The sequence below is a fragment of the Phocoena sinus genome, chromosome 11 (genome assembly GCF_008692025.1).
Source record: "Phocoena sinus isolate mPhoSin1 chromosome 11, mPhoSin1.pri, whole genome shotgun sequence".
NCBI lineage: Eukaryota > Metazoa > Chordata > Mammalia > Artiodactyla > Phocoenidae > Phocoena > Phocoena sinus.
In genome coordinates this window covers 41,730,005-41,757,025 of record NC_045773.1, presented here as the reverse complement: position 1 = coordinate 41,757,025, position 27,021 = coordinate 41,730,005, and the positions used below count along the sequence as shown (strand labels likewise).

At 42.4% G+C, this 27,021-nt stretch overlaps 1 protein-coding gene across 1 annotated transcript; it reads right to left on the bottom strand.

Moving 5' to 3' along the window:
- Nucleotides 1–639: 639 nt before the first annotated feature.
- Nucleotides 640–26,655, bottom strand: LZTFL1 (leucine zipper transcription factor like 1). Its single transcript, XM_032647318.1, has 10 exons — nt 26,514–26,655; nt 13,513–13,637; nt 10,467–10,661; nt 8,676–8,736; nt 7,511–7,582; nt 6,199–6,264; nt 6,035–6,112; nt 3,280–3,456; nt 2,167–2,270; nt 640–1,065 (listed from the first exon to the last, which is right to left on the bottom strand). Exons 1-10 carry the CDS (start codon nt 26,514–26,516, stop codon nt 1,047–1,049), a joined length of 900 nt encoding a protein of 299 aa, XP_032503209.1. The 5' UTR covers nt 26,517–26,655; the 3' UTR covers nt 640–1,046.
- Nucleotides 26,656–27,021: the final 366 nt, after the last annotated feature.

The window sequence follows — 27,021 nt, the reverse complement described above, 5'->3', positions numbered from 1 at the left end:
GTTCTTGGGTCTTCCCTGGTGGCGCAGTGGTTAAGAATCCTCCTGCCAATGCAGGAGGATTCTTAACCGCTGCAGGATTGAACACAGGTTCGATCCCTGGTCCGGGAAGATCCCACATGCCATGAAGCAACTAAGCCCATGCGCCACAACTAATGAGCCTGTGCTCTAGAGCCCGTGAGCCACAACTACTGAAGCCCGCGTGCCTAGAGCCCGTGCTCCACAACAAGAGAAGCCACCGCAATGAGAAGCCCACTCACCGCAACAAAAACCCAATGCAGCCATAAATAAATAAATTTATATATTAAAAAAAAAGTGTTCTCATTTAACATAACTTAAAAGAATATTCTGGAAACTGAAGTATAAAGGTTACATTTATTCTGAATCCAGATACTTTCTCAACTGTATAAGTACAGGATGGCTCTGCCTTCTCCATTAGTAATACAGACTCATAAGTTATGCTGCAAAAAATGTCTGACCCTCCTCAGCATTTAGCTAGAGAGACCAAAGGAGTTAACTGAAACCTCATGTTCACTGTTAATTTTCATTATAATTGGTAAAATTGATGCCTATAATAGATGGTATTCACATTTTCAATAAATTCATATTTTTTTGAGGATCACATATAGAAAACAAATTAGATTTCATGTTAAAAAATAAGGTTTATTTGTAAAGCTATCTTTAATAATTCTGTATTTTTCCTGGGGAATGCACAAGTACAGACAATGCTAGCTTTAACATTTATTGAGAAGGCGTGCTCTTTACACTAATGCAAAAGGATAAGCCTCTTCTTTACTATAAAGAATTCTCACTGCATTTGAACTAAGATTCTGGAGCACTCAGCAGAGAGGAGTTTGGGATGACAGGCCAGAATCAGTCAGTAGGTTTTCTCCTCAATTAGGTAACTGAAATAGGAACTCTAGTTCTAAATATCAGAAGCAAAGTCTAAATATTAGAAAACAACAAACTGCTTCAAATACATGCCTGAGGTGAGAAACAGCTTGTACTTTCATGTAGTGGCCGCTTCCAGATGAAATCTTCTTCAGTTTTTAATCTTCAGGTTCATATCTGGAAAGAGATATATATTCAATTACCAGCATAATGTCATGATACTTTTTGCCGTTGTTGTTGTTACCAAATAAGTTTACTTGAAACACCTCCAGTGACTAAACCAGTAATGTTGCATTTTTCACTTAAAATCACTGCTACGGTAGAAGTCAGATACATTCAAGGCATGATGAGGGTGACTCGGGATTCCTGCCACAGGTGGAGAATGGACCAGATAACTGCTGAGATACCTTCAGGTTCCAAGTTTCTACATGTGGCATCTAGATCTGTGATAGCTTAGTAGATTAGGGATTCGGCGGTAATTATGGTAATTATCTAATCGATGGCCTGATGGACACAAACAGCTGATATGGCTTTGTGAGTACAGGGTTAACAGACCCTCTTCTCTAAGGAAAAATATGATCTGGGATTCACTTTCTAGCTCTGGTACCCTGGAACCCTGCTAAAGGTAAAATGTCAGCTGAATTTCCAGGCAGAGCCACTGATGACAGAAATGACCCTGATTAGAAGACTCCATCTGGACCAGGAGAACTGTGAACAAGTATACATCCATGGCGGAAACCACGGCTTCGGCTTCCCTACAGTTGAGTCCCTCCCTCCCGGACATGTCCCTGCCTGGGCACCACGTGGCTGAACCAAAGACACTGGTCCTATATAGGGCATGGAACTTCTAAGCCACGCTGGCTCTGGCACCCACGCATGGACTCATTTTCTAGCACCTAAATTGTCATGTGAGAGCACAGTATGATCAGGTTGTGGGCTGCAGCAAGGACACCACTGAAGAGAAATGCCCAGTGCTGCCCTATGTGCTTGCTGTGGTTTCTGTCCAATATCCTGCTAAGAGAATCCACGGCCAGAGTAGCCTAGTGTAGCCCTGTGTGAGGCTAAAGGTTCGGCTGAACCTGAAAAGAAACGCTGGTGGGTGTTACAGATGAGGGCTGGCCAAAACCCCTCTGCCTTCCTCAGACACAGCCTTCTGGACTGAATGACAGAGCAACTCCCCACCGGCCTGACCTCTCCAGACACAAGGTTAGACTTAATGAAGGACAGACATCAACCCAGCAGGGAGACAATCTGAGAGACAGGATCGGTATGTCTTACTTCGCCAGTCTTTTCCTCAGGTCTTTGATTTGGTCATTCTTCTTGGTGAGAATCTCTTTCATGTTTCGATAAGCTGCTGTTTGTTGGAATTTTTTCTCTAATTCCTGCATAGTGAAAAATGTCCGCCCATTAATAAGAAATAGTTAAGGAAAGAAATAACATATCTGATGAAAATATGTATTTTGCCCTAATTTTACTAATATTGTGCTTATTTTATTTTCTAATTTTTACTATTTATTTATTTTTGCAGTACGCGGGCCTCTCACTGTTGTGGCCTCTCCCGTTGCAGAGCAAAGGCTCCGGATGCGCAGGCTCAGCGGCCATGGCTCACGGGCCCAGCCACTCCGCGGCATGTGGGATCTTCCTGGACTGGGGCACGAACCCATGTCTCCTGCATCAGCAGGCGGACTCTCAACCACTGCGCCACCAGGGAAGCCCTATTTTCTAATTTTAAAAAATATATACTTATATAAAATTAAGACTATTCAAACTTTAAAAATACATTCTTTCAAATGCGAAGCTAATAAAATAGTAACATTTCCCAAGTACAATATTAGAAAATAACTCAAACATACTATGCCACAGACATGGGAAATCTATTTGAAAAAGTAAATTCATTTTCAGGTAAAATAAGCATGCTCTTTTTTCCAAATCCCAAAATACTGCCAGTATTTGAAGAGGAGGATTTCAAATTTAATTACATTTTAGCTCCCATATTCTTAAGAGTCTAACCCCTAAAGCGAAAAAACCAGTTCTCCACATATCTCATATAAATTAAGAAAAAGGTACAGAACCCTTGAGAAAAAAGCCGCTCATCCCTCTGCCAGACTGTAAGAGGGCTGATCAGGAAGAGCAAAATGGGTGCTCAGGGTGCCGGCTGTACGCCACCCTCAGTGGAGTATTTACCATAGAACAGAAGGAGTGTAGGTTTTTATTATCACAGATATTTTAGTGCCAAAGATGGAAGAATCTCAGTGTCCCCAAATGATAAATCTTTAGAACACAAATTGCCTAATACCTTGACAAAAAATGAAGTGAATATGTAGTTGTCCAACGTTTCCCTTAGTTACACTGCATTCATCACTTAATCGGATATAAACAGACAAATCTGACCTTTTCAGCCATGCTCAGCTGCTCCTGCACCCTGAGCAGGTCATGCTTGGCTGTCGCTAGATTCTCCTCCAGGGACTTCTGGTTTTCTGTCTGGTCATTAAGTGTCTTCTGAAACTCACTCTTTAAAGCAGCAACTGTGTTTTCCAAATCACTCAAGTCTTGGGTCTTTATAAAATCCTATGAAAGATACATATACTCACATGATTTCATGCTGACATCCTAAATAGCAACTGCTTTAGATTCAGCATCACAGGTGACGGAAACAGATGATGATGTGTCTTGTGTGTGCATGTCAGCATTCCCCGCCAGCCTTCTCTGCCACTGCAGCCCAGTCAGGGTCACCAGCACACCCAGTTCACCCTCAGCACCCAGTGCACTGTGTCCTGAGCACAGCAGACACTCAGTGGTCACTGATTTCCACGTATGTAAAATATGATTTATGAACTGCTGGAATTCCAAAAGAGGAACAAGAGAGGTGGGATCCTAAATTTGACAAGATTGTGTTTCCCCGAGTTGGGGTGGCAAATAGGCTTCATTTTTGAAAAGTTAAGGTAAAAAAATCCTGGTGAAGAATTTTTAATGATACAGATGGAAAAATAATAAAATTAATACAATTTATACAAAAAATGTAACAGACATGTTTTACAATATTATGAGAGCCTAATTAATGCTTACTGATTATATGGCTTGCTAAATTTACAAGATTTTAAGTTTTTTACATTAATTTGATATGCACATATTTGTATACTTCGTCAGTGTAATATAAGCAGCTGGATCTTCTACCTGGATCATGTTTTTAACTAGATAAAATTTATAAAGACAAAAGTTATATTAATGACAGGAAAATGGTCTATAATTGCTAACTATGAAGACGAAGCACTACTATCAACAAAAGAAGAATTCCTTACTTAGTTTTGAAATCTGGTTTTTAAAAAGATTTTATTTCACTGCATCTAGTGAAGGCCTGTACGCATTTTGCTTTTGCCAAATCTTAAAAGCAAAATTGGAGCAAAACCTTCAATGGCTTTTAAAACAAATTCATCATCCGAAAATGTTGGTAACTGGTTTACTTTTGAGAAACTAAAGCCGTTCTGGAGTATTTAGCTGTTTTATGGTCCTTGGTATATAATGATTGAAATTTATGGTCCTTGGTATATAATGATTGAAAATCATATATATTTCCTTTTTGTTTTAGCCATATAAGACGCATCCAAAAAAAAAAAAAAAAGACGCATCCTTTTATTTAAAAAATACCTACAGACTGGGCTTCCCTGGTGGCGCAGTAGTTGAGAGTCCGCCTGCCAATGCAGGGGACACGGGTTCATGCCCTGGTCTGGGAAGATCCCACATGCCGCGGAGCGGCTAGGCCCGTGAGCCATGGCTGCTGAGCCTGTGCATCTGGAGCCTGTGCTCCGCAACGGGAGGGGCCACAACAGTGAGAGGCCCACATACCGCAAAAAACAAAACAAAACAAAAAACCTACAGATAAAATAATGTAATGTCTGAGACTGGCTTCAAAAAAACATGGGGGGGAACTTCCCCAGTGGCACAGTGGTTAAGAATCCGCCTGCCAATGCAGGGGACACAGGTTCCAGCCCTGGTCCGGGAAGATCCCACATGCCGCGGAGCAACTAAGCTCGTGCACCACAACTACTGAGCCTGCGCTCTGGAGCCCGCAAGCCACAACTACTGAGCCCATGAGACATGACTACTGAGCCCGTGAGCCACAACTACTGAGCCTGCGTGCCACAGCTACTGAAGCCTGCGCGCCTAGAGCCCATGCTCCGCAACGAGAAGCCACCACAATGAGAAGCCCATGCTTGCTGCAACTAGAGAAAGCCTGTGCACAGCAATGAAGACCCAACGCAGCCAAAAAATTAATTAATTAAAAAAACCCAAAAAACATGGGGAAAGGGAGAAGAAAGTAGAGGTAAGTATGAAACCAGACTGGCCATGTCTTGATGACTGACTGGTAAAGCAGAGTGATGAGTACCTGGGGTGCATTACACTATTCTCTCTACTCTTGTATATGTTTGAAATTTTCCATAGAAAAAGTATAACCAAAGTCTAATGAAGTAAGTTTGGAGATTGTTTAGTAGACATTTACAATGGCACTACAACCACTAGAAAAGCCACTGCTGCAATGAAAATTCACTCCAATGGTCCTGCTGACAGGATCCTATTACAGCATCTAATCTCAACGGAAAGGCCAAAGGAGGCAGAACTGAGCACACGATGACTTCCAGGGCAGAGTGATACTCAGTCATTCCATTCAGACAAGCTTGGAGAACTTCACTGGATTTCACTATATTACAGAAGCACAGCTAGATATAGGCGGATTAGAAGATGCATGACAAGTAAATTCATTCTGTTTTGTCACACTCACCGAAGGGAAACTTAAGTAATAATAAGTTCTGTATAATAATAACTAAAAACTCTTCCTTTCTTCCCGTTGTAATTGAAAGGGCAAAGTGAAAGGGAGAAGAATTTTAAAAAAATAAATTTAAGCATATCTCATATGCCAATGGGCTCTGGGATATGTGAAGTACATGAGCTGTGTATCTGCCCCCACTGCCCTCAACAGGCGCTCACCTGGCCTTTCCTGGACAAGTTTGTCTCGATGCAGAACTACCGTGGTGGCCTCCCTCTCAGGGACTGGCTGGCTGTGGGGCATAATACTGATAGTAGCTAAGACTTAATATAAGTTTATAACTTGATCATCTAGAAAATGTGAAAATGCTAAAACTGATTTCACCTTCTGGGTTCCTTGATCAAGCTGTAAATCTTGCAGTGCTCTTTCTAGTTTTGACTTCTCATCCAATGTATTTGTTGCCTATAATCAAGATTAAACAAAATACATTCAGTACTTAGTCTGTAAGTAACTCTTTCAATAATTTTGTTAAAGTATTTCTCGGTTACCTGTGTTTCAAGGGTCTTCAGCCTTGACTTTAATTTCTCATTCTCTTCTTGAAGTCTTAAAATTTCCTTTGTGAGTAAATTCAAGTTTTATTATGTTAGCCAAAGTATTTTTAATCCTTTGTTTCACTTAAAAATTTAATTTTTATATTAAATCACATAAAAGCTCAAAAGTCTGCATGCCCTGGTTACTGGTAGTATTCCAGTTTTACCCAGCCCACCAGCCTCAACACGTGTGAGTCATCTCTGGCTCTAAGACTTCTAGTTTCTTCTTTCACAGTCTCTCAGGCTTTTTGCAGCCAAGTCCCTCTCCCCTGCCATCTCTCACCTAGCTGATCCTGCAACCCTTGGGTTTGTTCTCAGCCTACACTGTGCACCACTTGCTGCTTATCCTCAAGACACAGTCTTCATCATTCCATACCCTGTGCCCAGCCCCTAAGTGGTTCCAACTGAGCTGAGGTCCAAGGGCCTTGCTCATCAGCAGCTCCGTCACAAGCATCACCTGTCAGTGCAGTCTCACTTCTTACTATACCCCAGCACATGCAGCATCGCCCAGCTGGAGAGCCTGCACTCTGCTCCAAGGCATGCCAGCCTCGTCTCTGCCTCTGACTGCTGCCCACTCTGTTCCTCTGCTGGCCATACCATTTCTCTTCCCTCTGACAATTCAATCTGCTACACCTTTCAGCCCAGCTCAGGCACCACCTTACCCAAGAGCCTGTCCTCAACTACTCTTACCCACATGGAAATGTGTCTTCTCTGCCACCCTGTGGCACCTTTGGCACCAGGTTAGTGGCAACTGTGGCACACAGGTTAGCATTCTGCTGTCTCTGTTCCTAGAATATTAGTTATCCCTTCCCAACGAGACTACAAGGTTTTTAAGGGCAAAAGGCCAGGTATTACTTTTCTTTTTATGTAACAATATCTAGCATAATGTTGAGAACACAAGAGTCACGAAAAATAGTTGTATATCAGTAATTAATCTTTATAAACCTCTTAATTAAAAAATCTCTTCACTGTTATCACAGCTCATAAACTTCAAATGTCCATCAATAAACACTTTCCAAAATTCTATGCTCTTCACTTCATTATGAAAAGATGCAATCAAGAGCTGCTTCAGACTCTCTGGGAGTTAAGTGTGTCCTCTTCTGGCCCACCAGGTACCATTCAGTACAACTACTGCGATGGGCTAATTACCCTCAGTGGACCAAAGCCTGAATCAACACCTTCCACCCAGTCTCTCTACCCTAGAGCTGGGCAGGCAGTGAGCATACATCCTTAGAGAGTTTGCCATTTCTTAAAATGATGGCAACATTACCTTGTTTAGGAGTTCTGCTGTTCCACCTTCGTTAAGTGGAGCAAGTTTTGGCTTTATGTTATCTATGACGGGCTGAAACAAAACAAAGAAACCAAACTGAAATCACCACTGAATAAAACACGTGTAATCACTGAACTCTTGTACTTTCTAAGTGGAAGACACTGTGTAAACATATTCACTGAGATATCAGCTAGATTTTCATTGGTTTGGATCTCTGCTACGTCCTAGTGCTTAGGATAGTGCCTGGCCCACAGTGCCCAATGCAAATTAGAGATAAAAACAAAACCCATCCTCCTTGTATCTTTAAAAAAAAAAACAAAAAACAGATGGAAGAGAAAGGAGGGAGGGAAGGTACTCAAAGCCAAAGCCGATAAAGATCCTAGTATCTAGAGACTGGGATTTTAAACTGTGGGAGCTAAACGGAGATTTCTGCATGAACCCCAGAAAAATTGTAATAATGATGAGGATTTAGGTAAACTACATTACGGATGAGTAACTTGACACAAACATTCTGGCAGTTTAGCAATATGTATTAAAACAAAACAATTCATGCCCTCTGACCTAGAAATTTCTTAGCTAGAAATATGTTCCAAAGGAATAATTAGAAGATTGTTTTGTACGTGTATGTTCATGGATTGATCTTGGCAGTGTTTTACCATGTAACACCACAGAGGATTTATGGTGCATCTACACAGTGGAATGCTAAGTGGTCACTACAGGTAATGAGAATGATTAAAGAGACAAGCAGGTAACTACTAGTACTGTCTCCACTTGACAGATGCGGGGAACGAGGCTCAGCCATCTCAGGTAACCTGCTCAAGGTCGCACAGCTGAGGAGTGACAGTGCCAGGATGCATGACCCCAACGCCTGTGCTCCACATCATCCGAGTGAAGAGCTTGCATGGCAGGGAGGCGGGTGGACTGCAGGGATGTTGTGTGCGTGCGCATGCGTGTGTGAGGTAGTAGACAAAAACAAGTTTTTCACAGTTACTTCCAAAACTTATCTTTTTTTCTCCTAAAGATCTGAGAGGCAAGCTTGGAATTCTGCTCCTGAGTTGAATGCTTTTCCTTGAGCGTTCTCACTTTAATCTCTGAATGCTCTGAGCAACTTGAGGATTTTAAACACTGGCTATTAAGGTATGGACTTATAAGGACCAAAAATTACCTTTTTATTTGAAGATGTAAATTCTGCCTTTTCAAATTCTGCAACTTGTTCCAATAATTCTCTTGAAGACAAAAACAAATAGGAAAAAATATTTGTTTAGAATAGATTTGTATCATACACACAAGAAGAATAAAAGCAGGACTTCCCTGGTGGTCCAGCAGTTAAGACTCTGTGTTCCCAATGCGGGGGGCCCAGATTCGATCCCCGGTCAGGGAACTAGAGCCTGCACGCTGCAACTAAAAAAAGATCCCGCACACCACAACAAAGATCCCGCGTGCCACAACTAAGACCTGGCACAGCCAAATAACTAAATAAATAAAATTTAGAAAGAAAAAAAAGAAGAAGAATAAAAGCACTGGTACCAATCTATTACACGCCAGAAACAATAGAGCAAGATGAACAAAACTTCACCACATCAAAAATATTTAGTTACTAATGGTCGAGAACCTAAGTTCCATGCACTCAAATTTGAATCTCCATAGCACCTACTATTTTGTACCTACGGAGTGTACAATATAATCGCTAGAACTAAATTACAATGTTAATAAAACTATGTCTGAAATTTGTAGTCAACACTGTATTTTTGAGGTGCTAAAGGGAAATTGCTCTATAATATACATTGTTAGCTAGTAGAGGTTCAAGGAAAACTGAGTTTTAATAGAGTAGCCTCGGAAAAATAAAATTAGTTCACATCTACTGGAAAAGAGTATGGTAAATTCTCAAGGAAGACAGATGGTTTGGGGGATCCACCTGAACATTTCCTTTTATTTGCAAAGGTACCTGGGGGCTGACTATACAAAAGCTTACAGAGTGAATGGCAGTAACTACTCTCCTAAGCTTCTTAATAGGTCAGTTTCTCAAAGTTTTCTCACCAGTTATCTACTGGCAGTTGGTGAAGCTAAATGGTTTCCTTCCCTACCCGAGGCCACAGCACTGTCCGCAAGCCGCGCTGCACCTGTGCTTAGCAAACGGCCCCTGGGCTCGGTATCAGTCTTTCCAGATCTCTGGCATGACTTTTCTTAGACTGAGTTTCAATTTCATTGATTTTACCATATTTTTTAAAAATTAATGAGCTTTTTGATATAGTTCAGATAATGAAACTTTTTTTACTTTCCCTATTTTAAAGATCAGTATATAATTTTAATGCAATTATTTAGAAATAAACTTCCAATACTACTATGTGTGATTTGATGGTATTTGAATTAACTTTTCAACTGTTTCATAATCTTTTTTTCTTAGTTGACCTATCTCTGAAGACTTGTTATAATACTGATCAGGCTAACCAGAGATACCATATGGAATAATTACTTATAGCCTTAAGAGCAATCTCATAAATCTCAGAGGCCTTTATAACACCTAGGAATAGTGGAAACAGGGCATTTTGAAGAGGATGCTGAGCAGCACCTAAGAGATCACTTAGTAACTGGATGCTCTGCTGTTACCTTACCCAAATTTTCTCACACACCAGGCCCAAGCAAAGCAGCAAAGATATTCACTAACTTTTTTTTTTTTTTTTTTTTTTTTTTTTTTTTTTTGCGGTACGCGGGCCTCTCACCGTTGTGGCCTCTCCTGTTGCAGAGCACAGGCTCTGGACGCGCAGGCTCAGCAGCCATGGCTCACGGGCCCAGCCGCTCCGCGGCATGTGGGATCTTCCCAGACCGGGGCATGAACCCACGTACCCTGCGTCGGCAGGCGGACTCTCAACCACTGTGCCACCAGGGAAGCCCTCATTAACTTTTAAGTTCATGCTTGGGCCTCTATTGTCATAACTGTGGATACAAATTTTAGTACCTGTTTTCAAGTTCAGAGATGTCTGTCTGTAGCTTGAGGTACCACTTCTCAGCCTGTGAGAAAAGCTGCCGCAGAAGTAGCACATTGGTGTAGGCCGTGTTGATGAGCTCAGACTCCACCTCGCTGTGGACCACGGCCTGTAACCCATTCAGGACTTCAGAGACTTCATCTATGGTGAAGGTCTCCTCCACCAGCCTGAAAAACAACCACAATCCAAAACCTCTGGATAAACAACAACAACTATTTACAAAGTAAAACAAAAGTAAGAAACCCACATCATGTCACCTGAGGCAGCAGCCCTCAACCTTTTGTGGAAGACAACTGTTCCATGGACATGGGGGTGGGGATGGGGGGATGGTTTCAGGATGATTCAAGCTCATTACATTTATTGTGCCCTTTATTTCTATTATTATTACATTGCAATGTATAATGAAATAAATATACAACTCACCATAATGCGGAATCAGTGGGAGCCCTGAGCTTGTTTGCCCTTGCCACTCACTGATAGGGTTTTTTTTTTTTTTTTTTTTGCGGTATGCGGGCCTCTCACTGCCGCAGCCTCTCCCGCCGCGGAGCACAGGCTCCGGACGCGCAGGCGCAGCGGCCACGGCTCACGAGCCCAGCTGCTCCGTGGCATGTGGGATCTTCCCGGACCGGGGCACGAACCCGCGTCCCCTGCATCGGCAGGCGGACTCTCAACGACTGCGCCACCAGGGAAGCCCTCTGATAGGGTTTTGATATGAGTCTGCAAGCAATTGATTTATTATGGTCCCTGTGCAGTCAAATCTCTCTGCTAATGATAATCTGTATTTGCAGCTGCTCCCCAGCGCTAGCATCACTGCCTCAGCTCCACCTCAGATCATCAGGCATTAAATTCTCATAAGCACAACCTAGATCCCTCGCGTGCACAGTTCACAGTAGGGTTTGCGCTCCTATGAGAATCTAATGCCGCTGCTGATCTGACAGGAGGCGGAGCTCAGGCAGTAATGCGAGCGAAGGGGAGCGGCTGTAAATACAGAGGAAGCTTCACTTGCTCGCCTGCCTGCCTGCCCGCCGCTCACCTCCTGCTGTCCGGCCCGGTTCCTAACAGGACATGGACTGGTACCAGTCCATGGCCCAGGGCTTGGGGACCCCTGATCTAAGGGTTTAAAGAGTTTAGCGAAAGTCCCTCTGGAAATTATCTTCTTTATTAATAAAACAGTTTGAAAATAATTTAAGCTCAATTAATTTTTGATGTCTATTTAAATGATTAAACTGGTTCGCTCTTCAAATGTGCACATCCTTTAATACAAGTATGTGCTCAGAAACATTCCCCGAACTATCTACTTTTTTCTTTAGCTTTTCAGTGAAAATCTTTAATCTCCCCTAAAATTAGTTTTATCACATTTAATTATTTCATAAGTCACCTGAGAGGTGTAATTTCTCCTTTCTTTATATCATTTGTCTAGCATTTCGATGACTGAATGACCATTCACATGTTAGTAAATGCCTATAAGAAAATCAATGGTAATTATATATTGCTTCTCTTAGCATTCTTGAGACCCAAAAGAAAAAAATCCTAATTTAATTAAAGCTCCATTAAAACAAACATCATCATCAAAAGGATTAAAGATCGACTCTTCCACAGAGAACGTTTGTGTTGGAAGGGAACTCTTGAGCCATTTTCTTCAATTCCCTCACTTCACAGATGGAACACAGGCTCAGAAGGTGGCGGTGACTTGCCCATGGTCCCAACTCCACAATCATTTCCAACAATCTCAGGAACATGCCCAACAGCTGAATCCTTGAGAAAGCTTCCACGCATGCCTCCTACGATCAATGACAGTTTTATAGTAACACAGTCTCCTCCACTCCCTGCCTCCAGCCTCAAACTGTTTTATCCCTCAGATGCTCAGCAGATGAAGAGCTACAGCCCCGACCTCAAGTCATCTTCTCCATCATTCCAAAAGGACATAACGAAGGGAGTTACACCAAACTTTATTTGATTTACCATTCTTTAATGTTTCATTTACCCAGCAGAATTTAACCACTCTAAAAAAACCAAAACTTTATTTTTGATGTAAGTCCTTATTAAATATATTAACAATCTTTCTATATTCTTTAATAGAACAAAGCAAATCTGCTTAAAAATGTTTTTTTTTTTTTTTTTTGAGCAACCCAAGTTCATTATTACGAACAGCAGTTAAGGTACTCCAATGCATAAAGTAAATAATGGGTACCTTCTCTGGCTGTCTCATAGACTCACCAATCAGATTGCTGCTTACCTCTGCTGTGGGTTAGGAAGCCAGATTATCAGATTAGAATAATGGATCGAACAGGTAACAGTCTACAGCTGAGGGTCTCTGCTATTGAGTGAAGTTAATGACTTTATCACAGCTACAGATCACTTGGAGACCTTTTTCATTTATGTCTTGACATTTAAGTGTGCCAAAATCTGATCCCCAAGTAATCTGATGTCTCTTTATTATTCAGTCCTTTTGGTTGGCTTCCCTATTATCCTCTATTACTAAATTTTCTATGGACTTTTATTATCTTCCACTATTGGTCCAACTAAACTAATTATCATCTCTTGCTACAAATCAACTAATAATTTTGGTACTAGTCAGCAAGCTTTTCATGGTTTCCTGCTGTTTTCTCTTCTTCTAATTCTTCAATATAAACTACATAGGTGTTTTCTTGCTAACTGCCATGTCTTATGGCTCTAATTTTTTAATTAATAACTCAAGTAATTAAGGTTCTGGAATCTTTAATACAGCAAGCCATTCATTAACCCACAAGCACTTCACAGTTTCCTGACTGCCCTTCTGAAACTTTGCAACCCCTCAATTATCATTATATGCATGTTTAGTAACAGACTGCTCCCACCACAATCTGATTTCTTGAGTATCACATATCCATAAGGCTTAGTGTAGCTGCTCTCAATGAATAATTGATCATGATATCCTGGCAATGGTTTGTAAGGCCTCTCTGCTACAGCACCCCCATACTGGCCACCAGAAGGGATCCATGTTCCTTCCCACTGGGTTTCCTTAGAATTCTCTGATACCTGCTCTCCTTGAGGTCTTGGAAGCAGGAATCTACAGTTTTGAGTCTCAAGCCTCTTTTTGAACGAGCAAAACGCATGTAATTAATAACTTCATTTTGATGGTGCTCATTCAGACCCAACTCTGCCTGAAAAAAAGAATTTAATTGTTAGTCTTGAAGATATAATAAAGGAACCAACAATGAAAACATACAGGTTATCCTGTGGTGGAGACTGGCAGATGTCCACTAAATTCTGTTCTTCCCATCTTCCCAGACACATGGCTGCCCAACTAGAAAACACTCCCCAGCCCTCCGTGAAGTCAGGTGTGGCCACATGACTACTTCTCAGCAATGGATGTGAGAAGAATAAGAGCTACTTCTAAAGCCTGGGACTTAAGACATGGGGCACACCTTTGCCACACCCTATTTCTCTGAAACCTGGGGGTGGTGACTCCGCTGAACCATGCGGACAGCACAGTGCCCTGGGGGCTGGGGGAACAGCAAGCTGAAAGGGGCTGGTATCCCTGGAACGACTTTGTGGAGCAGCACTGACCTCATACCTAACTATGATGAGCAGTGAGAGGGCTGTTAAGCATGAGATAAATAAACTTCTGTATTCTTTTTTTTTTAATCTTTATTGAATTTGTTACAATATTAGTTCTTTTTTTTATAAATTTATTTATTTTTGGCTGCGTTAGGTCTTTGTTGCTGCGCTCAGGCTTTCTCTAGCTGCAGCGAGCGGGGGCTACTCTTTGTTGCGGTGCGCAGGCTTCTCATTGCGGTGGCTTCTCTTGTTGCGAAGCACGGGCTCTAGGCATGCGGGCTCAGTAGTTGCGGCTCGTGGGCTTAGTTGCTCTGCGGCATGTGGGATCTTCCCAGACCAGGGCTCGAACCCGTGTCCCTCGCGTTGGCAGGCAGATTCTTAACCACTGTGCCACCAGGGAAGCCCAAACTTCTGTATTCTTTAAGGTACTGGGTTTTTTTCTTTCTTTCTTTTTTTAATCTCTATTACAGAAACTTAACCTTATCCCATCTCACACAGCTTTAAAAAATATATTTGGTTTTGAAATAGCCACTAATTGGTCTTGATTTTAAACCGGATGAGAGCTTGACAACTATAAGCTAGAAATTAATAAAGCTTTTTCATTTTATAACTATACTGAAAATTAAAGAAGGAAATTATAAAAGTGAACCTCTAATGCAGGGGACTGCATAAGTCAGGATTATCTTTATTGTAAGAATAACCTGTCCATGGGAGACAAAGGTCTAACTCTCATTCTCAGCACAGTGCTGGGCTGCATTGTGGAGGCCAGCACCAAGGTCACTGGGCATGACCTCCTTCACCCCCCAAGCCCCGCACCATGGCTTTGCTGCATCTACATACATCCTTACCTTCTCTCAGCAGTTTCCATTCCCTGAGAACAGAAGTCTACAAGGGCCATGACCTTGTCCCTCTGGTTCCCTGAGTATCCCCGGGACGACTCATAGTGCGTGGCACACAACAGACATGTGCCTGACAAGTGAACTGAAAGAGTTCCTCCTTCTGAAGGCCATCATGGCCTTAATGCGTTCTCTTTCAAGCTCCTGGGGGACTTTATTTAACCAATTACTCCCCGTCTCAACTCTCTATACGTTTCTTCTTCCCCTCGGACCATAGAGAAGACTGTGAACATAAATCTCACTCATGCTAAAAAAATACAAAACCAGAAATTCCCTCCAGCTACTGCTGCATTTCTCTACTTCCCTTCTACTCTTGCTGTCTCCATTCTATATGCTGTTCAAACTGCCTTTGCGAAGCTCACCAGCAACTTCTTAGTAACAAATCCAACTACCGTGGCCGATGCTTTTCTGTCCACTGACCTGCTCCATTCTTTGGCTGCTAACCCCACCTCCCTTCTTGATCTCATCTGTAGGCTCCTCTTGGGCTTGCCTCTTAAGTAGCTGTACTTCCCAGGGCCCTGCCTGGGGACCCTTACTCTTGTCATTCTATATCCTCTCCTTGATGACATGATCTATCTCAAGATGTCAACTGTTATCTATATGCATCTGACTCTCAAATATAACAGGCTGGCCTACAGACATGTACCCCCAACCACATGATGAATGGCTCTAACAAGTCTTCTTCTCCCTCACATTGTTCTTAATATTTCTACAATTCAAGATGTTAAAGTTCAATAATTTAAGAATTACCCAAGGCATTACGATGTTCTCTAATGGTCATTTATCTAGTAGACTAATGTTTCAGAACAACTAGTTGAGGTATTTTGACCACTGTAAACCAACACATATGAGATATGTACTTACCTTAAATTTCATGACTTTACCTTATTTATTAAAATGGTAACTAAGATCTTGCCTTAGAGCTAGACAAAGTAAATGGAAAGACGTTTCTTACGTTTTGGTTTATAATGATTATTAGCCAACTCCCTGAACTAATGTCGAACATTAGAAATAATAATAGTAATGATGATAACAGCTAAAAGTCATTGAGGGGTTACAATGTGCCAGGCATTACCTCATTTAATCCTCAGTACAACCCTATGATAAAGGTAGTATAAACCTGCTTTACAGGGACTTCCCTGGTGGTCCAGTGGGTAGGACCCCATGCTCCCAATGCAGGGGGCCTGGGTTTGATTCATGGTCGGGGAACTATATCCTGCACGCCACAACTAAGACCCAGAGCAGCCAAAATAAATAAATAATAAATTAATTATGTTTTTTAAAAAAAACCCTACTTTACAGATAGAAAAGTGAGATACAGAGAAGAAAGATTTTCTATGCTACTGAAATAGGTAAGTGGGAGAGCAGGGATCTGAACCAGGCAGTCTAACTCCACAGCCCCCACTCAACTTGGCTGTTTCAAATCCTTTTTGGAAAATGTCAGAGTTTAAATAAATAAAAGAAAACAAACATGTTATAGTTGCATATGCACCTGAGTTGTGACTCACAACAAGACAGATCTCCAACAGGCATTTGAAAAAAGAACTGAATACCTACATTAGAAAAGATGTTATCTCTTATAGTCGCATAAGTATGGGCAAGAATATCCTACAATTGGAAATAACTCAAAACAATGTCACATCTTGCTAAAAACAATCCCATAAACAAATTTTCAATTATTCTTCCTTGTTTATAGTCTTAAGTTCATAAGGCCTCCATACTCCCCAAACTCTTTCTCTAACCCCGTTTCCCAGAATTCTACCATAAGGACACTCTACTTCAGTCAGACTAGTCTGCTCATCAGAAGCATGATTTAACATTTCCTGCTTATACTTTCACTCTCATTACCCCAATCTTTGACTAAAAGTACCTCCCCATTCTTATTCAAGAATCTGAACCAACCCAGTGGTGTGCTGGTAAATGCTTAACAACAGGCTTTTGGGTGGGGGGGTATGAAACTGATTTGTGGCCCTTGCTGATTTCTGTGGTATAAAAACTCCCAGCAAGGCTGATTTCAAGCTACCAAGGTAATGTCACTGAATGCAGAGATGAGAAGAAATGCACACGATTGGCTCTCACCAGCCAGTGCGACCATGCTCCAGGAAATCACCAAATTCCTACCCATCCTTCAAGACCAAACCTGTTTTACCTACTCTGTGAAGCCTCCCAATATGCCCTCAGTAACTCTAGTTATGCCTTCCTCCAAAAATTAGCACATATCAACTCTGCTACTCATTTGGCAACACCACAGACTAATTACTACCTTGTACTATTAGCAGTCTTTTTTTCCAGATGTTGCTCCTTCAAGTAGACTGTAAGCTCCTGAGGGCCTGAATCATTTCTTATACCACACAGCTCCTCATACAGTGCCTTGTGCAGAGTAAGTGGCCAATTCAAATCTGTTAATTATTTTCTCTTCAGTCAAGAAAAGTCTTGACTGTCCCAAGACCAAGAAGAAAAAATTACAAAAACTGAGGATGAACTTTAAGACAAAAGACAGAAAAGTCACTCTAAAATGGATGGAGTTAAGAAAGGGAGCAGGAATAAGCAGCTGAGGGGGAATCGGGAAGATGGCGGAAGAGTAAGACGCGGAGATCACCTTCCTCCCCACAGATACACCAGAAATACATCTACACGTGGAACAGCTCCTACAGAACACCTACTGAACGCTGGCATTAGATCTCAGACCTCCCAAAAGGCAAGAAACTCCCCAGGTACCTGGGTAGGGCAAAAGAAAAAAGAATAAACCGAGACAAAAGAATATGTACAGGACCTGCACCAGTGGGAGGGAGCTGTGAAGGAGGAAAGGTTTCCACACACCAGGAAGCCCCTTCGTGGGCGGAGACTGCGGGTGGCGGAGGGGGAAAGCTTCGGAGCTGCGAAGGAGAGCACAGCAACAGGTAGGCGGAGGGCAAAGCGGAGAGATTCCCACACAGGTGCCGACCGGCACTCACCAGCCCGAGAGGCTTGTCTGCTCCCCTGCCAGGGTAGGCAGGGCTGGGAGCTGAGGCTCGGGCTTCGGTCGGAGCGCCGGGAGAGGACTGGGGTTGGCAGCGTGAACACAGCCTGCAGGGGGTTGTTAGTGCACCACGGCTAGCCGGGAGGGAGTCCGGGGAAAAGTCTGGACCTGCCAAAGAGGCAAGAGACTTTTTCTTCCCTCTGTTTCCTGGTGCGCGAGGCGAGGGGATTAAGGGCACTGCTTAAAGGAGCTCCAGAGACGGGCGCGAGCCGCGTCTAACAGCGCGGACCCCAGAGACGGGCATGAGACGCTAAGGCTGCTGCTGCCACCACCAAGAAGCCTGTGTGTGAGCACAGGTCACTCTCCACACCTCCCTTCTGGGGAGCCTGTGCAGCCCACCACTGCCAGGGTTCCGGGATCCAGGGACAACTTCCCTGGGAGAACGCACGGCGCGCCTCAGGCTGGTACAACGTCACGCCGGCCTCTGCCGCCGCAGGCTCACCCCGCATCGTGCCCCTCCCTCCCCCCGGCCTGAGTGAGCCAGAGCGCCCGAATCAGCGGCTCCCTTAACCCTGTCCTGTCTGAGCGAAGAGCAGACGCCCTCTGGCGACCTACACGCAGAGGCGGGGCCAAATCCAAAACTGAGCCCTGGGAGCTGTGCGAACAAAGAAGAGAAAGGGAAATCTCTCCCAGCAGCCACAGGAGCAGAGGATTAAATCTCCACAATCAACTCGATGTACGCTGCATCTGTGGAATACCTGAATAGACAAGGAATCATCCCAAATTGAGGAGGTGGACTTTGAGAGCAAGATTTATTATCTTTTCCTTTTCCTATTTTTGTGTGTATGCTTCTATGTGAGATTCTGTCTGCATAGCTTTGCTTTCATTTGTCCTAGGGTTCTAACCGTCCATTTTTTTTCTTAAAATATTTTTTTCTTAATAATTATTTTTTAATAACTTTATTTTATTTTATCCTCTTTCCTTTTTCTTTCTTTCTTTTCTTCCTTCCTTCCTTTCATTCTTTCTTTCCTTCTTTCTACTTTTTCTCCCTTTTATTCTGAGCCGTGTGGATGAAAGGCTCTTGGTGCTGCAGCCAGGAGTCAGGGCTGTGCCTCTGGGGTGGGAGAGCCAACTTCAGGACACTGCTCCACAAGAGACCTCCCAGCTCCACATAATATCAAATGGCGAAAAATCTCCCAGAGATCTCCATCTCAACACCAGCACCCAGCTTCACTCAACAACCAGCAAGCTACAGTGCTGGACACCCTATGCCAAACGACTAGCAAGACAGGAACACAACCCCACCCATTAGCAGAGAGGCTGCCTAAAATCATAATAAGTCCACAGACATCCCCAAACACACCACCAGACGTGGACCTGCCCACCAGAAAGACAAGATCCAGCCTCATCCACCAGAACACAGGCTCTAGTCCCCTCCACCAGGAAGCCTACACAACCCACTGAACCAACCTTGGCCACTGGGGACAGACACCGAAAACAACGGGAACTACGAACCTGCAGCCTGCAAAAAGGAGACCCCAAACACAGTAAGATAAGCAAAATGAGTAGACAGAAACACACACAGCAGATGAAGGAGCAAGATAAAAACCCACCAGACCTAACAAATGAACAGGAAATAGGCAGTCTACCTGAAAAAGAATTCAGAATAATGATAGTAAAGATGATCCAAAATCTTGGAAATAGAATAGACAAAATGCAAGAGACATTTAACAAGGACCTAGAAGAACTAAAGATGAAACAAGCAATGATGAAAAACATAATGAATGCAATTAAAAATACTCTAGATGGGATCAATAGCAGAATAACTGAGGCAGAAGAACGGATAAGTGACCTGGAAGATAAAATAGTGGAAATAACTAATGCAGAGCAGAATAAAGAAAAAAGAATGAAAAGGTCTCAGAGACCTCTGGGACAACATTAAACGCACCAACATTCGAATTATAGGGGTTCCAGAAGAAGAAGAGAAAAAAACAGGGACTGAGAAAATATTTGAAGAGATTATAGTTGAAACTTCCCTAATATGGGAAAGGAAATAGTTAATCAAGTCCAGGAGACACAGAGAGTCCCATACAGGATAAATCCAAGGAGAAACACGCCAAGACACATATTAATGAAACTGTCAAAAATTAAATACAAAGAAAACATATTAAAAGCAGCAAGGGAAAGACAATAAATAACACACAAGGGAATCCCCGTAAGGTTAACAGCTGATCTTTCAGCAGAAACTCTGCAAGCCAGAAGGGACTGGCAGGACATATTTAAAGTGATGAAGGAGAAAAACCTACAACCAACATTACTCTACCCAGGAAGGATCTCATTCAGATTTGATGGAGAAATTAAAACCTTTACAGACAAGCAAAAGCTGAGAGAGTTCAGCACCACCAAACCAGCTTTACAACAAATGTTAAAGGAACTTCTCTAGGCAAGAAACACAAGAGAAGGAAAAGACCTACAATAACAAACCCAAAACAATTAAGAAAATGGGACTAGGAACATACATATCAATAATTACCTTAAATGTAAATGGATTAAATGCTCCCACCAAAAGACACAGACTGGCTGAATGGATACAAAAACAAGACCCATATATATGCTGTCTACGAGAGACCCACTTCAAACCTAGGGACACATACAGACTGAAAGTAAGGGGATGGAAAAAGATATTCCATGCAAATGGAAACCAAAAGAAAGCTGGAGTAGTAATTCTCATATCAGATAAAATAGACTTTAAAATAAAGACTATTAGAAGAGACAAAGAAGGAAACTATATAATGATCAAGGGATCGATCAAGAAGAAGATATAACAATTCTAAGTATTTATGCACCCAACATAGGAGCACCTCAATACATAAGGCAAATACTAACAGCCATAAAAGGGGAAATCGACAGTAACACATTCATAGTAGGGGACTTTAACACCCCACTTTCACCAATGGACAGATCATCCAAAATGAAAATAAATAAGGAAACACAAGCTTTAAATGATACATTAAACAAGATGGACTTAATTGATATTTATAGGACATTCCATCCAAAAACAACAGAATACACATTTTTCTCAAGTGCTCATAGAACATTCTCCAGGATAGATCATATCTTGGGTCACAAATCAAGCCTTGGTAAATTTAAGAAAATTGAAATTGTATCAAGTATCTTTTCCGACCACAACACTATGAGACTAGATATCAATTATAGGAAAAGATCTGTAAAAAATACAAACACAGGGCTTCCCTGGTGGCGCAGTGGTTGAGAGTCCGCCTGCCGATGCAGGGGACACGGGTTCGTGCCCCGGTCTGGGAAGATCCCACATGCCGCGGAGCGGCTGGGCCCATGAGCCATGGCCGCTGAGCCTGCGCGTCCGGAGCCTGTCCTCCGCAACGGGAGAGGCCACAACAGTGAGAGGCCCGTGTAACGCAAAAAAAAAAAAAAAAAAAAAAAAAAAAAAAAAAAAATACAAACACATGGAGGCTAAACAATACACTACTAAATAACGAAGTGATCACTGAAGAAATCAAAGAGGAAATCAAAAAGTACCTAGAAACAAATGACAATGGAGACACGACGACCCAAAACCTATGGGATGCAGCAAAAGCAGTTCTAAGAGGGAAGTTTATAGCAATACAATCCTACCTTAAGAAACAGAAAACATCTCGAATAAACAACCTAACCTTGCACCTAAAGCAATTAGAGAAAGAAGAACAAAAAAACCCCAACGTTAGCAGAAGGAAAGAAATCATAAAGATCAGATCGGAAATAAATGAAAAAGAAATGAAGGAAACGATAGCAAAGATCAATAGAACTAAAAGCTGGTTCTTTGAGAAGATAAACAAAATTGATAAACCATTAGCCAGACTCATCAAGAAAAAAAGGGAGAAGACTCAAATCAATAAAATTAGAAATGAAAAAGGAGAAGTAACAACTGACACTGCAGAAATACAAAAGATCATAAGAGATTACTACAAGCAACTCTATGCCAATAAAATGGACAACCTGGAAGAAATGGACAAATTCTTAGAAATGCACAACCTGCCAAGACTGAATCAGGAAGAAATAGAAAGTACAAACAGACCAATCACAAGTACTGAAATTGAAACTGTGATTAAAAATCTTCCAACAAAGCCCAGGACCAGATGGCTTCACAGGCGAATTCTGTCAAACATTTAGAGAAGAGCGAACACCTATCCTTCTCAAACTCTTCCAAAATATAGCAGAGGGAGGAACACTCGCAAACTCATTCTACGAGGCCACCATCACCCTGATACCAAAACCAGACAAGGATGTCACAAAGAAAGAAAACTACAGGCCAATATCTCTGATGAACATAGATGCAAAAATCCTCAACAAAATACTAGCAAACAGAATCCAACAGCACATTAAAAGGATCATACACCATGATCAAGTGGGGTTTATTCCAGGAATGCAAGGATTCTTCAATATACGCAAATCAATCAACATGATATGCCATATTAACAAATTGAAGGAGAAAAACCATATGATCATCTCAATAGATGCAGAGAAAGCTTTTGACAAAATTCAACACCCATTTATGATAAAAACCCTGCAGAAAGTAGGCATAGAGGGAACTTTCCTCAACATAATACAGGCCATATATGACAAACCCACAGCCAACATTGTCCTCAATGGTGAAAAACTGAAAGCATTTCCACTAAGATCAGGAACAAGACAAGGTTGCCCACTCTCACCACTCTTATTCAACATAGTTTTGGAAGTTTCAGCCACAGCAATCAGAGAAGAAAAGGAAATAAAAGGAATCCAAATCGGAAAAGAAGAAGTAAAGCTGTCACTGTTTGCAGATGACATGATACTATACATAGAGAATCCTAAAGATGCTACCAGAGAACTACTAGAGCTAATCAATGAATTTGGTAAAGTAGCAGGATACAAAATTAATATACAGAAATCTCTGGCACTCCTATACACTAATGATGAAAAATCTGAAAGTGAAATCAAGAAAACAATCCCATTTACCATTGCAACAAAAAGAATAAAATATCTAGGAATAAACCTACCTAAGGAGACAAAAGACCTGTATGCAGAAAATTATAAGGCACTGATGAAAGAAATTAAAGATAATACAAATAGACGGAGAGATATACCATGTTCTTGGATTGGAAGAATCAACATTGTGAAAATGACTCTACTACCCAAAGCAATCTACAGATTCAATGCAATCCCTATCAAACTACCACTGGCATTTTTCACAGAACTAGAACAAAAAATTTCACAACTTATATGGAAACACAAAAGACCCCGAATAGCCAAAGCAATCTTGAGATTGAAAAATAGAGCTGGAGGAATCAGGTTCCCCGACTTCAGACTATACTACAAAGCTACAGTAATCAAGACAGTATGGTACTGGCACATAAACAGAAATATAGATCAATGGAACAGGATAGAAAGCCCAAAGATAAACCCGCACACATATGGTCACCTTATCTTTGATAAAGGAGGCAGGAATGTACAGTGGAGAAAGGACAGCCTCTTCAATAAGTGGTGCTGGGAAAACTGGACAGGTACATGTAAAAGTATGAGATTAGATCGCTCCCTAACACCATACACAAAAATAAGCTCAAAATGGATTAAAGACCTAAATGTAAGGCCAGAAACTATCAAACTCTTAGAGGAAAACATAGGCAGAACACTCTATGACATAAATCACAGCAAGATCCTTTTTGACCCACCTCCCAGAGAAATGGAAATAAAAACAAAAATAAACAAATGGGACCTAATGAAACTTCAAAGCTTTTGCACAGCAAAGGATACCATAAACAAGACAAAAAGACAATCCTCAGAATGGGAGAAAATATTTGCAAATGAAGCAACTGACAAAGGATTAATCTCCAAAATTTACAAGCAGCTCATGCAGCTCAATAACAAAAAAACCAACAACCCAATCCAAAAATGGGCAGAAGACCTAAATAGACATTTCTCCAAAGAAGATATACACATGAAAGAATGCTCAACATCATTAATCATTAGAGAAATGCAAATCAAAACTACAATGAGATATCATCTCACACCAGTCAGAATGGCCATCATCAAAAAATCTAGAAACAATAAATGCTGGAGAGGGTGTGGAGAAAAGGAAACAGTCTTGCACTGCTGGTGGGAATGTGAATTGGTTCAGCCACTATGGAGAACAGTATGGAGGTTCCTTAAAAAACTACAAATAGAACTACCATATGACCCAGCAATCCCACTACTGGGCATATACCCTGAGAAAACCATAATTCAAAAAGAGTCATGTACCAAAATGTTCACTGCAGCTCTATTTACAACAGCCAGGAGATGGAAACAACCTAAGTGCCCATCATCGGATGAATGGATAAAGAAGATGTGGCACATATATACAATGGAATATTACTCAGCCATAAAAAGAAACAAAATTAAGCTATTTGTAATGAGGTGGATGGACCTACAGTCTGTCATACAGAGTGAAGTAAGTCCAAAAGAGAAAGACAAATACCGTATGCTAACACATATATATGGAATTTAAGAAAAAAAAATGTCATGGAGAACCTAGGGGTAAGACGGGAATAAAGACACAGATCTACTAGAGAATGGACTTGAGGATATGGGGAGAGGGAAGGGTAAGCTGTGACAAAGCGAGAGAGTGGCATGGACATATATACACTACCAAACGTAAAATAGATAGCTATTGGGAAGCAGCCGCATAGCACAGAGAGATCACCTCGGTGCTTTGTGACCACCTAGAGGGGTGGGATGGGGGGTGGGATAGGGAGGGTGGGAGGGAGGGAGATGCAAGCGGGAAGAGACGTGGGAACAAATGTATATGTATAACTGATTCACTTTGTTATAAAGCAGAAACTAGCACACCATTATAAATCAATTATACTCCAATAAAGATGTAAAAAGAAAAAGAAAGAAGCAGCTGAGTTCAGTAGGAGAAATAGCATTAGCCCGGGAAACAGCACTCATATTTGCTTCCCCATATGCACATATGTACACTATACGTACACGAATCACATCATTAGAGAGAAAACAGAATGGGTTGATGTGTGGTGTAAGTAGAGAAAGCACTGGATTAGAAACCAAATGTAAGCCTAGCTATGAAACTTTCTGTTAGCAAATCACTTAACCTCATTGACACCAGTTGTCAGCTGTTAAATCAGAGAAGATATGATGATCAGCTGTAAAACATGTAGAAATAGTGGGAGGTATCCAAATAGGGAAATTAGAATTTGTTTGAATTTTGTTGCAAAAAGATTCTACTAAAAAAAAAATAGCTAAAACACAGAGCAAGAATCCTACCAGAGCACTGCCAAGCTAGTGTCCTGAAATTGTGCCATAAAGTGAGGGGAGAGTGGTGAAGGTGCCAGAAATGGTTCCCTATTCCTGACCATACTCCAAAGTCCATATACAGCTTTACCATGAGAAGTATAAGGATGAAAATGGAATGATAAAAATGAACACAACCTAATAAAACCTATTATATACTGAATGCTTAATATTTTAACAGGTATTGGGCTATCTGTTCTATATGCATCATCTCATTTATCATTTTAACAACCGAAGTATACTTATTATCTGCAATTTACTAATGAAGAAACTGAGCCTGACTCCAAAACCTCAGTCGTTAAGCAAATTGATAGAAAGGAATTACAGAAGATAGAATGGGAGCAAACGTCAACCTTCTTGTGACATCACCATCATTTTTTCAACTTGTTTCTGATATTTTAGGGAAATCAAGAGAATGAGAGGGACAAGCTCAAGCAGGGTAGGGAACGGTCTGTTTTGTTCACAGCTGTACCCTCAGCTGCAAGAGAGTGCTTGGGACATAGCGTGGGCTAAATAGGAATTCTGGTTGCTGAGGTATTTTAGTAGCCCATTCCAGTGGTGCCCCCAACCCTGGAGTTATCTTTTTTTCTCAACACTTCAGTACTGTGCCTTCTTCTAAAAACGGTTGCTATTTAAGTTGGCATTCTATATACGCTGGCGTGATTAATGGGATATGCTCTAGCATACAGGAAAACGTGCCTTCTTTTGAACAGGTCAAAACACAAGAAATGTCACTCAAGTTTTCACAGCTATAAAATAGGGGCTGGAACTCTTACAGTCACTCTCACATCAGGAAGTTGTATTCAATCACATTCTTCCTCCTCGGCTCGTTAACATAATGCTGCCAAAGTGTGTGTGTGTGTGTGTGTGTGTCTGCGAGCGCAAGCGCGCGCGTGTGTGTGTATCTGTGTCTGCGAGCGCATAAACTTGGGAGTTTTTAGAATCGAATGAGAATCCCGCTTTGAGCCTTCTGCTGGCAGCCGGTTCCCTCCAGCTCTCTTCGTCAGCCACCTGTGAAGAGTGACTTGCCCCGGGCACCTCAGGCAGGAGCGAGGAATGAAGCGACGCGGCGGAGCGCGGCAGCTAGGAGAGGGCTCCACCTAGGATTATCCCGGAAGGGCTTCGGCCGAGGCTAACACAGCCTCTCGCACCCGGCGCAGCCTCGCCTCCTCAGGGAGGCTCAGGGCCGGACTCAGACCCGTTGCAGGCCAGGGTATCACCCCGGGGCCCCGGCTCTGCATCTCTCCTCGGCGCGGGCCGGCGTTACCCCGCCGGCTACTCACCATGGCGACGGACAGGAGTCAGCGGTCTGGAAAAGCCGGAGGGGGCAGGCGCAGCTTCGTCAGGCCCGGCGTCTCCAAGGTAAGTTGGACCGCAGAGGACGCGAAGGGAGGGCGGCTTGTTTAGAAGCCTCCGGTTGCTAATGGCAACCTATGCACGTGACCCTGGAATGATGCACTGTTATTGGTCCTCAAGATCACGCGACAGGAAGTGCCTTGTGACCGGCCGACAGCCGCATGCGCATTTGCTCCCACAGCCGGGAAGTCCCTCCTTTTCGTGCCACGCTGACTTTGGGGGAGGCCGCCGTTGCCAATGGTAACGGAAGTGGAGCGTCCGCCTGACTCCCCACCGCACCCGGGAATCGCGGGGCATCTGGGTCTGCTTTGCTGCTCAGGGCTTGTCCTGCACTTCCTGTGACCTGGCGGCCCCGAGGGCCGTGGCCTCGACCGTTGACACCCGACCTTCTAACGGTCTCGTGGGGCGTCCCAGACTTATTTCTCTTCTCTCCCA

Bases quoted from the DNA above. Each gene is read 5' to 3' on its own strand.
- LZTFL1 (XM_032647318.1), bottom strand. The intron at 10,662-13,512 runs GTATCAGAGAAT...GTTGTTTTTCAG, and splicing joins CAAGACCTCAAGGAGAGCAG to GCTGGTGGAGGAGACCTTCA. The intron at 6,265-7,510 runs GTAATGTTGCCA...TTACTCACAAAG, and splicing joins CAGCAGAACTCCTAAACAAG to GAAATTTTAAGACTTCAAGA.